At 49.3% G+C, this 13,731-nt stretch overlaps 7 protein-coding genes across 7 annotated transcripts; 2 read left to right on the top strand and 5 right to left on the bottom strand.

Annotated features, from left to right (window-relative positions):
* Positions 1-114: 114 nt before the first annotated feature.
* On the bottom strand, positions 115-723 carry SNL1 (Snl1p; the record flags this gene model as incomplete). The annotated part of the gene is made up of 1 exon (XM_020210839.1): positions 115-723. One exon carries the CDS (start codon positions 721-723, stop codon positions 115-117), a length of 609 nt encoding a protein of 202 aa, XP_020064109.1.
* Positions 724-2,005: 1,282 nt separating this feature from the next.
* On the bottom strand, positions 2,006-3,094 carry CANTADRAFT_36072 (uncharacterized protein; the record flags this gene model as incomplete). Its single annotated transcript, XM_020208663.1, has 1 exon — positions 2,006-3,094. A coding segment is annotated over one exon (1,089 nt), but the record flags the coding sequence as incomplete, so codon positions are not given.
* Positions 3,095-4,258: 1,164 nt separating this feature from the next.
* CANTADRAFT_51685 (PQ-loop repeat-containing protein) lies at positions 4,259-5,308 on the top strand (the record flags this gene model as incomplete). The annotated part of the gene is made up of 2 exons (XM_020209976.1): positions 4,259-4,934; positions 4,986-5,308. Coding segments are annotated over 2 exons (999 nt in total), but the record flags the coding sequence as incomplete, so codon positions are not given.
* A 1,207-nt stretch (positions 5,309-6,515) lies between these two features.
* Positions 6,516-8,189, bottom strand: CANTADRAFT_6186 (uncharacterized protein; the record flags this gene model as incomplete). The annotated part of the gene is made up of 1 exon (XM_020210840.1): positions 6,516-8,189. The coding sequence occupies one exon, from the start codon at positions 8,187-8,189 to the stop codon at positions 6,516-6,518; it is 1,674 nt and encodes a 557-aa protein (XP_020064112.1).
* Positions 8,190-8,790: 601 nt separating this feature from the next.
* Positions 8,791-10,280, bottom strand: PDB1 (pyruvate dehydrogenase (acetyl-transferring) subunit E1 beta). The gene has a single exon (XM_020207639.1). It carries the CDS (start codon positions 10,212-10,214, stop codon positions 9,075-9,077), a length of 1,140 nt encoding a protein of 379 aa, XP_020064113.1. The 5' UTR covers positions 10,215-10,280; the 3' UTR covers positions 8,791-9,074.
* Positions 10,281-10,330: 50 nt separating this feature from the next.
* On the bottom strand, positions 10,331-10,730 carry CANTADRAFT_242704 (uncharacterized protein). The gene has a single exon (XM_020207067.1). The coding sequence runs from the start codon at positions 10,654-10,656 to the stop codon at positions 10,447-10,449; it is 210 nt and encodes a 69-aa protein (XP_020064114.1). The 5' UTR covers positions 10,657-10,730; the 3' UTR covers positions 10,331-10,446.
* Positions 10,731-11,854: 1,124 nt separating this feature from the next.
* On the top strand, positions 11,855-13,634 carry CANTADRAFT_26079 (uncharacterized protein). The gene has a single exon (XM_020207640.1). It carries the CDS (start codon positions 12,070-12,072, stop codon positions 13,558-13,560), a length of 1,491 nt encoding a protein of 496 aa, XP_020064115.1. The 5' UTR covers positions 11,855-12,069; the 3' UTR covers positions 13,561-13,634.
* The last annotated feature ends 97 nt before the right edge of the window (positions 13,635-13,731 follow it).

A 13,731-nucleotide genomic window follows, 5' to 3' on the forward strand; every position in this document is an offset into this window, starting at 1 on the left:
TAAAACACACTATTATCAAGTAAAAGCAACCAAAGGGAAATGTGTACAATAATGTTCCATCCTCCTCATCTATAGTGACCTACAGCCTATGTTGTTAAATGTACATTGTGCTACCTAGAACTTGACTTCCTTCTTGAATTTATCCAAGCGCTTCTGGTGGTCCTGGATGAACTTGATCACCTTCTTTCTGTTTGTTCTCAACACTTCGTTGTCACCAACTTCGACCCCGTCCAACTTCATGATTTCTTTCAAGAGCATTTCGTTGAAGTAGTTGTACTTGTACTGCACGTCCTCAGACTTCAAACTCTGGTAGTTTTCGATGTACTCGTCGATTTCCGGCACGAAGGTACTCTCCACGTTGTCCAAGATCTCCTGGATGAACTTGTTGGCCTTCTGGGCCTTGGTCAACCGCTTCTTGGCCTTCTTCTTGGTCTTGGTGGGAGGACCCGACAACACCGAGTATAATGAGTACAAGGTGCCAAACACCAAGAGAGTTCCTGCGGCAACGTAGGCGCCCAACGCCAACTTGGCATCCAACGGGGTTATTTCCACTCTGGTGGTGTACTCTTGTATCACTCCATGTTTCTTGACCCCTTCCAAGATGGCCTTTCCGTGTTCGAAAACGCGGGTGGGATGGCCCACCTGTTTGGCGTGGTCCAAGTATCCCTTGAGCTCGTCAAGAACGACGGGCCACTTGGCCTTGATCTGTTCAATTTGGTCCATTGGTTGTTGAGTGGTGGAAGTGAATTTCAATTGTCGCGGACAAAACAGTGACGTGCACGTAGCGGAAGATTTCAGAGGGCTCGCTAGATTGTTGCGAGGCCAGTGGGAGTTTTCAGTGGAGTCGCGGTAATTTGGGGGGACTATGGCGGTCGGACTGGTGGAAGTAACTATTCGATAGTTATCGAATTAAAATGTGAAGTTTTGCTTGCGGCGGAAGCAATTGATACCGCTAATGATAATACTATAATTATTAGTTAATATGCATCGAATTAGCATTTTTAGTCAGGTTGATAACATTAACGAACATTTTAACTATTAGTATCCACAGTCGGCATACTTACCTTGCAATTATGGTGGAAAAAACAAACGTTATGACTAGTAGTTAATAAGAACCGAATATTTAACTTCGCTTGTACCTGGTTGCCGATTCTCTGTGCCGTCTATTAGGTGATGTGATTCCTGGCTCTCTATACTTGTCGGTGATGCTATATGTGGTGGTGTGAGGAGCAATCGCTTGGCCGCAATCGTCGTATTTTCTGGGCCGGTTGCGTTATCTATCTACAGGGCGAGGAAGCAAGGTCCCTACTATCTCGTCTTCCAGCTCCTCAACCACCAGCTCCTGGCTATTGTCAGACTGCACGTACCGGAGTGGGTCGTCAGGACTGGACGGCTGGTGCCCCCATTGAATTTGTTGCGACAAGCTCTGCTGACTGGCGTCGAGCTCGGGGTCCGAGCCGTAGGCATCAGTAGGGTCTACGTTTGCTGGTGATGAATGTTCCTGGGGCGATTGGGGCACATCGTGGGGCGATGGAGGCTGGCGTGGTTTTGACTGTTCGTTGTGCAATTGTGAGTCTTCCTGGAATATTTGGGACCCATCCCGAGACTCTTCCTCGAGCAATTGGGACTCATTCCGAGACTCTTCCTGGAGACCTCTCTGTAATTCTTCCTGAAATATTTGGGACTCTTCCCGGAGCAATTGGGACCGCTCCCCTTCCTGGTGCCTTCTCTGTGACTCTTCCTGCATTTTCTGGGTCGACTGCACCAATGCTGCCATCTGGCTCTCGGTAGGCATTGACATGGGCTCACTGTCGGGTAGCACAGGCTCACTGTCGGGTAGCACAGGCTCACTGTCGGGTAGCACAGGCTCACTGTCGGGCATAGGTGCCGGGGACGACTGGGTAGCGTCGCTCCTTGGCACCGAGTACCTTTGGCTCTGGAGAGGGGCTCGAGGAACCCGCGACCTCGACAAGTCCACGAACTTGTAGCAGGCAGTGTTGGGCAGAAGACGGTAGTCGATGTCATCGTAGTCGAAGAATACGGTGGGGGTTTCCGACGCCATTGCCTGCAAATGCTCCACCCTCACGGCGTATACGGTCCGCAAGGCTGCTGGGTCCACTCGTCTGGAGGGAAGGTGCTTTTCGCGGTGAGTCTCGCGGTAGCCCTCGCGGTCGTTCTCGCGGTAGCTGTCATTGCGCTCCTGGGCCTCGCGGTAGTGTACGCTGTTGTGGTACCAGTCCTTGTAGAAAACGAGCCTGGTGGTGATAAACGACTCTAGCGCGACTTTGTTCCGGTGGTGTCTGTTTCCAACGAGAGCTGGTGCTAGCACCACCCGGCCCTTGGACGAGTACTGGGAGGTGTCAGTGGCACCAGAAGTGTCCTGGGAGGCTGAATCGAGCTTGTAGGCGGTGTCCAAGTGTCCGAGCAAGATGCACACCAGATCGTGTTTGAAGGCCACGCCAGACACTAAGTTCAACAACGCGTGAAGATGGGCATCGAACTTGGCAGCTGGACTATCAGTCAAGAGGTCCGAGGACGGTGGGAGTTCGGGAAGGGGGCTGGTAGTGCCAGCCTGCTGGAACTGGCGCTGGTTGGAGAGGAAAAGCGCGTTTCTTTCGAGGTGGCTCTTGAGGAGCGCTTCTTCGTAGCTCGCAGAGAGCTCGAGCTTGTAGAATTCCACCAACTCGTGGAACCCGTTGATGACGACGATGGTGGTGGCCGTGTCGCCTGGCGGCACGAGCCGTGGCGACGCGAGCAACGCCATGAGCTTGCCAAACGTGTCTGCAGTGTAGGAGACGAGGTTATGGTCGAGCCATGCTTGGTCAAACTGGGGATTGGTGGTGAGATAGTGCCAGGGAAAGTGCTCGAGGGTGTCGATGACCACGGCCCTGTTTTTGGGGCTGTGAGCCAAGTGGGACACCACGAGCGATGCCGTGACTGTGTAGAGGGCGCTGTTGCCAGGGCCAGCCTGGAAATCGTACACTCTGTGGCGGGGACCCATGTTGGAGAGGAAGAGGGCATCGAGCGAGGGGATGGAGGTGGAGAGATGGCTGAACTGCTGCTGCAGCATCATCAAGTCGTAGAGCGACACCATCGGGGGAGGGGGAGGTGGGGGTAATGATAGTGGTGGTAGTGGTGATGGTGGTGGTGGTTTGACGGTGATGATTTAGCTGGTTTAGCTGGTGGTGGTTGATGGTGCGATGATTTGGTGCGCGGTGGAGTGCGTGGTACGGTGCGGCGGTGCCTCCGATGGCGGGGCACCGTCGGTAATGGCGGGGAGCGCAACGGGTGGTAGCACCGTGCGACGTTGGGCACCCAGGCCATTTGTCCGAGTCTTTCAAGGAACAGTAATATACATGTATTACGCATTTTGTGATCTCAGGTATTTTAATTGAACAATAGGGAGCGTTATCACCACAAGGAAAGCCATAATGTGACTTTCCAAAACTTAGTGCTTAATTTTTATTTCAATAGCAGGTTTCAGTGGAGTTTCTACGACTAAACTGACGTTTATCGTACTTTGGATATTAAGCAAGAAAACGAGGAAGAGGTACAAGTCAAATTATTAACTGATACCTTGGAGTAGTAAGCCTGACCGAGATGATTAGCATTAATGTATTAATTTAAGAAATAAATCGGAGGAAGTAATCCTGATCTGGTTAATTATAATCTGATGAAATATGCTCCCACAGGGTGGAATATGCCACCACCATTCCCGAAATGACGCTCAACGCGCAGTCGGAATATGTTGACAATATATAGTAACGTATTAATACAAATCTCTACTTTGAGTATAGATCGTACCTGAACGATTTTATTACAATTTTATGCTAGGGTACCATATCGTGCCGTATAGTGCCCAAGTAGCCCCAAAATTCCTGACGTGTCACTCGAGCTCCTGCCTTCCCCACCATGCTCTCTCGTTCTACCCCTCCCGTGATCACTTCCGCTTCTCGTTCTATTTAAGTACACCTCCGGCCTCAATTACCGCCGTTTTTCCCGTACGGCTCCATCGTGCGCTCCCTCACCCTCCTGCTACTGTCGCTACCGACTGCCGCTCCTGCTGCTGTTCGCCGCCGCCTCACCGCCCACTGCTCCCAGCTTCCGCGCATCCTGCTGATGCGCACCATCTTCTCTCCCTGCACAGATCGTTCCAGAACACCGCCGTTTGTGTCACCAATTGTGAAAAATTATATCTCCAGATCTGACTGATAAGCATCTCCACCCGGCCAGGGAATGAACCACCACGTCCCCGTCCATGATCCCGCTCGCTAACGACCCGTCCAGCCTCGCCAGGGTGGTCCGCTCGTGGGGACCGCTCGCGGCTGCTGCCTCCGCTAACACCACCGCCTCATCGTCCGGGTCCATCGATGCCTTCATCTCCCAGCTTGTGTGCAACAACACCTCTACCTCCACCGAACGTCTATTGGGCAGGGTTTCCGAGACCTGCGGCGTGTTGTCGCTTTCGGTGTGGCTTTTTGCGCAATTGCCCCAGATCATCGAAAACTACGTCAACCAGAGTGTCCACGGAGTATCGGTGGCCTTCTTGATGTGCTGGATCGCTGGCGACATCACAAACCTCTTGGGGTGTATCTTGACGCGAGCGTTGCCGTTCCAGACATGTTTGGCAGCGTACTACTGCTTCATCGACTGCATTCTCTCGTTGCAGTTCTGGTACTATACCCGAGTGTATCCCCGCCAAAAGGTACACCATAACTTGCTCCAGAGTCCCAACATGCTACGCAGCCCTCTTGCCAATAGACACGGCCATCTGGGACTGCGGAGGAACCGATTTGATCCGGAAGTGGCACCGCATTCGCCCATCGACATCTCGTCTGGCTTCCACGCCAACGAAAACAGCATGTTCCAGAAGCTCTTGAGTACGTCGTTCCTTGCAGGAAGCTTCAAGAAGGCCAACGGCCTCCCTACAGAGCGTCCCGTCAATACTGCTCTGTTTCTGCATTACTTTTCGCCATTTATGCTAGCCTTGACCCACCTTTCGCCAGGCGACATTGGCATGTGCTCTGCCTGGTTGTGCTCATTCCTCTACCTAGCATCGAGGTCGCCCCAGATTGTCAAGAACTTTCGTTCCAAGTCCACCAAGGGTATTTCCACCTTTCTTTTCCTTTTTGCCATGATGGGAAACCTTTTTTACACCATCTCCATTGTCAGCGACTTGTACCTCTTGTCTATCAGTGACTATGAGTTCCGCTCCGACAACAAGTTCAGGACGGTGTTGATGGCCCAGTTGCCTTTTATCGTGGGCAGTGCAGGCACCGTCTTGTTTGACTGTGTGATTTTGTTTCAGTGTTGGTTCTACAAACCGGTGTCTTCGCGACACTCCTCGGTCCATACGGACGTCCAGATGCCCTCCCACCACTCAGAGTCACCCATAGGCTTTCAGAAACCTGCCTGGTACACCAACAATCACGCCAAGGATTACTACGATGACGGAATCTATATGGACGACGACGCAAATGGACGAAGAGGGTCTCTCTTCGGCAATCCTCGCGAGCCCCTGCTCCATTCTGTTAACGAAACCTCGTCGTTGATGAGCTCCAGGCATGCCAGCTACATGATCACCACACCACCACCTCGGCATTATATTTCAGGAAGTGTCACCGACACTTTGCCTGTTCAGCAACCAACTGGAATTATTTCGAATGCGATGGCTTCATTTGCTAGATCGTTCTCATTCAAAGAGAACACAGCAAGATCGCCAATGTCGCAGGCGTCCATAATCAACAGTGGAAGGCTCGATCCCACCATGGCAACTCCACCGTTACCCACGTCGTTGATCCCATCAATCATAGGTACATATTCTTCAGTGCTGCGCAAAATGTCTCACGACCTGAAGATCCCGTTCAGTCCCATTGATTTCTTGAGCAGTGACATCCACAAACAGGCAGGGACTGAGCCGGAATCATGGCAGAAACCGTTGAATTAGAACCATATGGAGAATAGGGAGAGAAGGAAATTCAGGAGGTTGTGAAAATTAGTTCCAAAACAGATAAAAATATAGGTGGAGTGAAAATTATGCCTTTTTATTCCCCAGCAGAGTCACGAATACTTCGGCCACGTCGGCATAAAAATACTAGAGGCGGAGATAATTTATAATTTCCCAACTGTGTTACAATATTGAATCTGTGAGCTTAATAGTTACTAGATGTGATCGAAAGATTATGATTCTACAATAATTAATTTTCGATGCAGTCGTGATAGAATTCATAAAGACTATTAGAACAGACAAGAGGCAGAAAGCAGAATTGTGCTAGAAGTCACCTAACAAACTGAATTATTATCCTTGTCATTCCAACAAATGATTATCCTAAACATCCTACCAGACGGCAGAATTGATAATCCAGGTCATACCAGACTGAATTATTATCCAAGTCATTCTACACACTAATCAATCTTCCCGAAGCATCCAAAAATTGGCCAGCCAGAGCATTTCTACAAATCACTACACAATATGTATATTTAATAGTCATAGACCGCTAGCTCCACTAGCTCATTTACTTGACTCTCCATGCACTAGGTGGCAAGGACTGTAGATGGGTGGCTCTCTTCTTCACCCAAAGCAAGATGGCAAACCCAATTACCACGCAAATGATGTTGGTGTAGTAATATCCGTCTCTAAGAATGTTTATGGTACCCCCAAGCTCGTTGCACTTCTCCTTCAACGACTCCGAAGTGATGGAAAACCCATTTGCCAGGGTGTGGCATTCGCTGAGGGTGAATTTGTCGATCAAGTAAAGGATGATCAACCTGGGCCAGGTGCCTCCGTAGTTGGAGATGGTATTCAAGGTCGTCATGTAGGTTCCACCAATGGCAGGGTCGGCGATCTTGGTGAAAAATGCAGAAAGGGACACGAACTGGATGGTGGCCATAAATGAGTTTAACAAGTGTTGTAGGATGATCAAAAGGAAGTACTTCGAGCTGACCTTGCCCTCTTGCGGGAAGAAGTAGATCAACACCTGTGCAAACAACGCAGCCACCAAGCGGCCAGCAAACCCAATAAGCCACGGCCTCAACGGCACTTTCCCGTTGGACCATCTTCCTGCGTAGTAGCCAAACACCATTTCGAACGGGAAGTCGATCAAGACGGTGATGGACAAATCCTCCTTGGACAAGCCCTTCTCGAGGAGCTTCAAGTTAGTGGCAGCCTCGTTGACCTGGAACCCGAATTTGGCTGTCAACAAAATCACAATCAACACTTGGATGTTGGGCAACTTGAGAACCTGGTACATGGACTCGTACACAGCCTTCAACTCGTTCCATTTGGAAGCCTTGCTGTTGTAGGCGGTTTCCACCTTCACCTTTTCACTGGCAAGCTTGGCCTGGTTTGACTTTGCCAAATGAGGTGGATCTTCGGGAATGAAGTACAAGAGCCCAGTCACAACAAGATACACCCAGCCCCAGAAGTTCAAGTATTGTCCCAAGGTGAAGAGGCCCTGTTCCAAGGGCACGCTCCGCAAGTACTTGTTGGCGAAATCAGGCGACGACAACGCCAAAAAGATGGTGAACGACAAGAAGTAGCCTGAGTTGATTCCCACCGTCTGTGCAGTGGATGCAAACGAAAGACACTCGGGAGACAAACACGTTAAAGCCCAGCCGTCCACGGCAATATCCTGGGTGGCGCAGAACAACACCAACAAGAAGAAGCACACCGTGATCTTGGTAAGGTGGGGCTTGGGGTTCTCCACCAAGGTGTCGATGATCGAGCCGAGGTAGATCAATGTGGTTCCCGAAATAAGCTGGATGGGAATGATCCACGAGCGTCTTCTGCCTACCTTGGGCGAGTAGATGGCGTCCACAATGGGCGACCACAACAACTTCATCGAGTAGGGGTACGCAGCCAACGAGAAGATACCCACCTGGGAGAAAGACAACTTGGACTTGAGGATGAACGGAATGGATCCGAAAGCAAGTCCCACTGGCACACCCTGCAACAAGTAGAGCACGACGAGCACAGCAAACGCCGGACGGTCGATTGCCTTGAGGGTGTTGGACCTCTTGGTGGCTCCTGTAGGCCTGGGAGTGAACGTAGACGATGATTTCTCATCAATATCCTGGCGGGAAATCGGCAACAACCCGTCGTTTTCCGGGCCGAACGTGGGGTAGTTGAGGTCGTTGGAAAGCGACGGCGGCTCGGTGGAATGGCCACGCTTGTGCACCTTGTTCGACATGGTTTCGTGCTTCCAATGGGGTGTGTGTGGACGAAGAGAACCTGGAGGGTGCTAGCGTGTCTGAATATTGTTATTGGAAGATGCGACACAGGGCGACACGCGACATCCTTGCAACCATTACAGTGAATGGATGGTAATGTGCCAGTTCAGTCATTGTTAATATACACCTTGGTAACAAGATCAACTTTCCTGGCACACATTAGCTAAAGGATCAGGTATAAACTTATTTTGTCTAATGTATATACCTTAGCTACCAGTAGATTAGTCCGATAAAAGTAATAACCTAGCTACAGATCAGTTAATTTGACTAATACAAATAGACCTCAGATACCAGTAAATTCTTAGTCATTTAACTAATTATTCACCTTAATCTCCAGCCGGATCAGTTCTTTTGACTAATTTAGTGAATTAATAACCGTACCTACCAGTTGATCCTTAGATTGTTCACTAAAGTACTCTTCACCGCCCGGATCAGCTATTTTGACCATATATTAAATACCTTCATGAAGCCAGATCGTTATTTTGACAAAAATACCACCTTAATCGCCAACTGTATCGTTATTTTAGATAAATTTTATCGAATATATCACCTTGGCTAACTGCTAAATTGACTAAGTATCATTAGACTCATATATATCAAATAGTTCTTTACGTACTCTGGAACTCCACACCCTTTAATACCAGCGTCCCTTCCTTCTCGACTACTAGCAATATGAAAATCTAATACGTGATAGATTCCTCAGTCTGCCCGCAAGTATGACTACACTTCAGTACTGACACAAATATTACCAACTACTCCCAAGTAGGACTATTGTTTTAGTCCGGCCAATTCCTACTCGCTGATATGACTATTACTTTTATTATAGTACTGGCGTTACTCTAGATCTATAAACCCAAGACCTTTCTTGAAGCTCTAAGAACAATTTCCCTGTCTGGGAATGCAAAGTCTTCCAATTCCTTAGCGTATGGGGTTGGGACTTCACAACCGGTACATCTTTCGACAGGAGCGTCCAAGTAGTCAAATGCTTCGGACTCCATGATTTGGGCACAGATTTCGGAACCAACACCGAAGGCTGGGAAACCGGCTTCAACGGTGACCAAGTGGTTGGTCTTCTTGACGGATTCCACAATGGTTGGGACGTCCAATGGCTTGATGGATCTCAAGTTGATGACTTCAGCCTTGACACCGTATTCCTTCTCCAAGGTCTCGGCAGCCTCCATGCAGAACTTGACGGATCTGGAGTGGGACACCAAGGTGATGTCGGTACCTTCTCTTTCGATGTTGGCCTTACCGATTGGCAAGACGAAGTCGGATGACAAGGCTTCTTCGGAGATCTCGAACGATTCACCGTAGGCAATTTCGTTTTCCAAGAAAACAACTGGGTTAGGGTCTCTGATGGCGGCCTTGATCAAACCCTTGTAGTCTTCAGCAGAGTAAGGAGAAACCACCTTCAAACCAGGAATGGAACCGTACCAGGCGGCGTAACATTGAGAGTGTTGGGCACCAACACCAGCAGCAGCACCGTTTGGACCACGGAAGGTGATGTTACATGGCTGCTTACCACCAGACATGTAGAAGGTCTTTGCAGCGGAGTTGACGATCTGGTCAATGGCTTGCATGGCAAAGTTGAAGGTCATGAACTCCAAAACTGGCTTCAATCCGTGCAAAGCAGCACCCACAGCCAAACCAGTGAAACCCATCTCGGTGATAGGAGTGTCGATCACTCTGCGCTCACCAAAACGGTCCAACAATCCCTTGGAAACCTTGTAGGCACCGTTATATTGGGCGACTTCTTCACCCATCAAGAACACATCGTCGTCCTTGTCCAATTCTTCAGCAAGACCAGCGTTCAAGGCATCACGAACAGTGATGGTCTTGAGTCCAGATGCAGAGGAGGCCATACGGGAGTCCACCATTCTCATGGCTTGGTACTGGCCAGCTTGAGGCAAGCTTCTGGCGGTTTGCAACTTGACCGCTTGGGAAGCCAACTGCGCAGTCTTGGCCACAGATGATAACTTAGGCATTGTAATTGATGATCTGGAGAACAGTTAAAACTCGAAGATTAGTTGGTTGGGTTAAATTTCTGCCGGAAGGATGAGGACCGTATCAGTGAGGGACACGACTCGGGGGTATAGTGCCAACATGTAGAGTGGGATTTGCGGGTTGAGGGCTCGGAGTGGGATGCGCGCTCCGGGGTGGGGGCGTTCAGTCACGTGATACATCACGTGGGGATTTTCTTCCCCTCCCCTTTGGGAACTACTGGCGGAGTATCACAAGTATGCTACATTTCAATTCTGGGTGCCCAGTTCTGGCTAATATGTGCCCCAACTCCATAGCTATATGCTGCTCCAATTCTGTAGCTTTAATTGCTCTTGATGCTGAGATAAACGGGCTCCTAATTGTTTCATATGTGCTCCTAATTCTGCAGATATAAATGCTCCCAATGTTGTATACATCATACTCCATCAATTCTGTAGCTCCTAATTCTGTAGATAATTGATAATCAAGTAATTTGGTCTCTCCGAGGCTTATTGACCAACCGACCTATGTCGTCCTGTATGCAACTGGGTACTGAAAGTTCGACTGCAAATCTTTAGCTGTAGCACATACTATGAGAGTTTTGCAGCAACAGACAAAATTGAGAATTGCACTGTTTGGACTTATTTAATTAGACTATTCTCCAACAACAAACTTTAGTTAGCTCTTCAGCAACGGCAAATTATTCAGCAACAACACACTATCTATAGCAGTCATTATGCGGACTTTTTAGTATTGCACCTTTCATTCAGTACACGAGAAAACTACCAATAGTCCAACCGGGCTCTATCAATACCTTTAATCTCGGACAATCGTATCGTACTGGTAACCTTGGTAGTGTTGTGTAGAGGCTTATTTCTATGAGAGGTGTTTGTTGAAAGTTTTATTCTCTCTTTAATCATATCACTGGTTTCTTCGGCTACCCATATGATTATTCAGGCTAATATTCAGTATCGCACGCGACATCTACGCAAATTAACTGTGTAGTCCGGCCCCGGATCCGCTCTTCAGTACTCTGGATACAACTGACGCATTACATTTGAGCCAAATTAATCGTTTCTAGTCCCTAAAAAGGAGACTTTTCAGCTACCCATTTAATACTGCAAAAAGCATCACCACATACTTTTCAGTATAGCACTAGTCGGTGAGTGATACATCCCTACGTACTATTTGGTGTAACCATTCACTATAAAATTCTCGTAGCACGGTGACTTCGCTGGAAATTCAAGCAAATCAACGGAGACTACTCTACTCCAGTCTACCGGTGAATAAGTTGAACGCCATATGCCCGGTCACGCCGGGAAGCCCCGGTGGGCCCGGGTGATAACGGTCACGTGACCATTCGCTCCTCGCCCGTCCGGGTGGCTGCAACCTTCCCCTCCCTACACCCAACGGTTCCACTCCCACTTGGCCCCTCTCTTCTGCCCAACACCGCCTGTCCACCGCCTTTTGACCACCTTCCCACCGCCTGCCCAACGCTACCACTCCGCCCACATGCCCACAGCCATTTCCGGCTGAGTCACCCTCGCTAACGGCTGCCCCCCATCCGGTACCCCTCTGCCAAACTGCGACCCTCGCATCGCAGTGACTACACCCGCGCAGGATCACGATATAAATACCACGCATCCTGCGCAAATACCAGCACAGAACCAACAGCCGACTGGTGATTTCGTTTCAATCTCTTCAAACACTTCCAGGTACCTTTCTGTTAGCAGCTGCTCCTACTACTACCAACTACTTACCGTTTACTACTAGTACCAACTGATTACTAGTACCTGTTGATTGCTAGTCCAACTGCTTACTGCTCGTATCACCACCAGCACCACCACTACCACCAACACCATGATCAGATTGATAGCCCCCCGTGCTGTGCCGACTGTCACGCGCAGAGCCGTCCTCGCGTACCGTTTCAACTCTATCAAAACAAACTTCCACCGCCCAGACCAGGCAGGCTCCCACGTCCCTGCAGACGCAGCCGACGCAACCGCCACCATCCTTGCAGACCAGCAGGACAACAAGATGCCCAACAAGGCCACCTGGGTGGATGCGTTGCGCGAGCGTGAGAAGCAATTGGCTGAAGGCAAGGTGCTAGACAGCTACAGCTACGTGACGCCCAAAACCACCGAGGTGGGCGAAAAGACCCGTGGCGACTCGTTCTCGTTCTTGACGTTGCCGTTCAAGGAGGACAAGTGGCTCTGCGACGCCTACATCAACGCATATGGCCGTTTGCGCGCAGGGCAGCTTTTCCAAGACTTGGACGCTTTGGCAGGACGCATTGCCTACAGACACTGTTCCCCTGCAGAACCTGTCAACGTCACTGCCAGTGTTGACAGAATTTACATGGTCAAAAAGGTCGACGAAATCAGCAACTACAACTTCGTGTTGGCTGGTGCCGTCACCTGGACAGGAAGGTCCTCGATGGAAATCACCGTCAGAGGCTATGCGTTCGAAGACCAGCTCCCTGAAAATATCACTGAAGACACCTTACCCGAACTGAACATCTTTTTGACTGCCAACTTCACGTTTGTGGCCAGAAACCCTCTCACCCACAAATCGTTTGCAATCAACAGATTGATCCCCATCAGCGAAAAGGAATGGATTGACTACAGAAGAGCCGAGTCCCACAACGCCAAGAAGAAGCTTGCCGCAAAGAGCCAACGTTTCATCGAACCCAGCGACGAAGAAAACAGACTTATCAACGATATGTGGAAGTCTTCCAAGACCTTGGACTCCACGCCAAAAGGAGTTAGTTTCATGAAGAACACCACCCTCAAGTCCACCCTTTTCATGCAGCCCCAATACAGAAACAGACATTCCTACATGATTTTCGGTGGCTACTTGTTGAGACAGTCTTTTGAATTGGCCTACTGTGCCTCGGCTGCATTTGCTGGCACTGGTCCCAGATTCGTCTCTTTGGACTCTACCACTTTCAAGGCTCCAGTTCCCGTGGGTGCTATTTTATCCATGGAAGCAACTGTGGCCTACACTGAGCACATCCATGATGTTGGCGAGACTGAAGCTGACTCCCCCTTCAACTTCACCCTTCCCGCAACCAACAAGATTTCTCCCAGCTCTGACGCATTCTTGTCTGAGCCTGGTACTCTTGTGCAAGTAAAGGTTGACACCTCCATCCAGAATGTGGAAGAGGACGGCAAGACTGAATCTGGTACATTCATCTATTCATTCTTCGTTCCAAAGAACTCCAATGGTGACGAAGACCCAGGATACTGCTCTATCATCCCTCAAACGTACACCGAAATGATGCACTACGTTGAGGGAAGAAGAAGAGCTCAAGATACTGCCCAATACGTAGGCACCTTACCAAAGTACTAGATTGGTTCTAGATAAAATCTCAACAATGTAAATCACCTTTAACTGCGGCCACAAGGTATTGTGTTTGCCGACTGTGTGGTAATTAATAGTAATAAACATTCAGCAATAAGATAATAATTTATAGTTGGCCACTAAGAATGCGATTCTTCAGTACAAACCAAAAAGTGCAAT

The sequence above is a fragment of the Suhomyces tanzawaensis genome (assembly GCF_001661415.1).
Source record: "Suhomyces tanzawaensis NRRL Y-17324 unplaced genomic scaffold CANTAscaffold_4, whole genome shotgun sequence".
In the NCBI taxonomy this organism is placed as follows: domain Eukaryota; kingdom Fungi; phylum Ascomycota; class Pichiomycetes; order Serinales; family Debaryomycetaceae; genus Suhomyces; species Suhomyces tanzawaensis.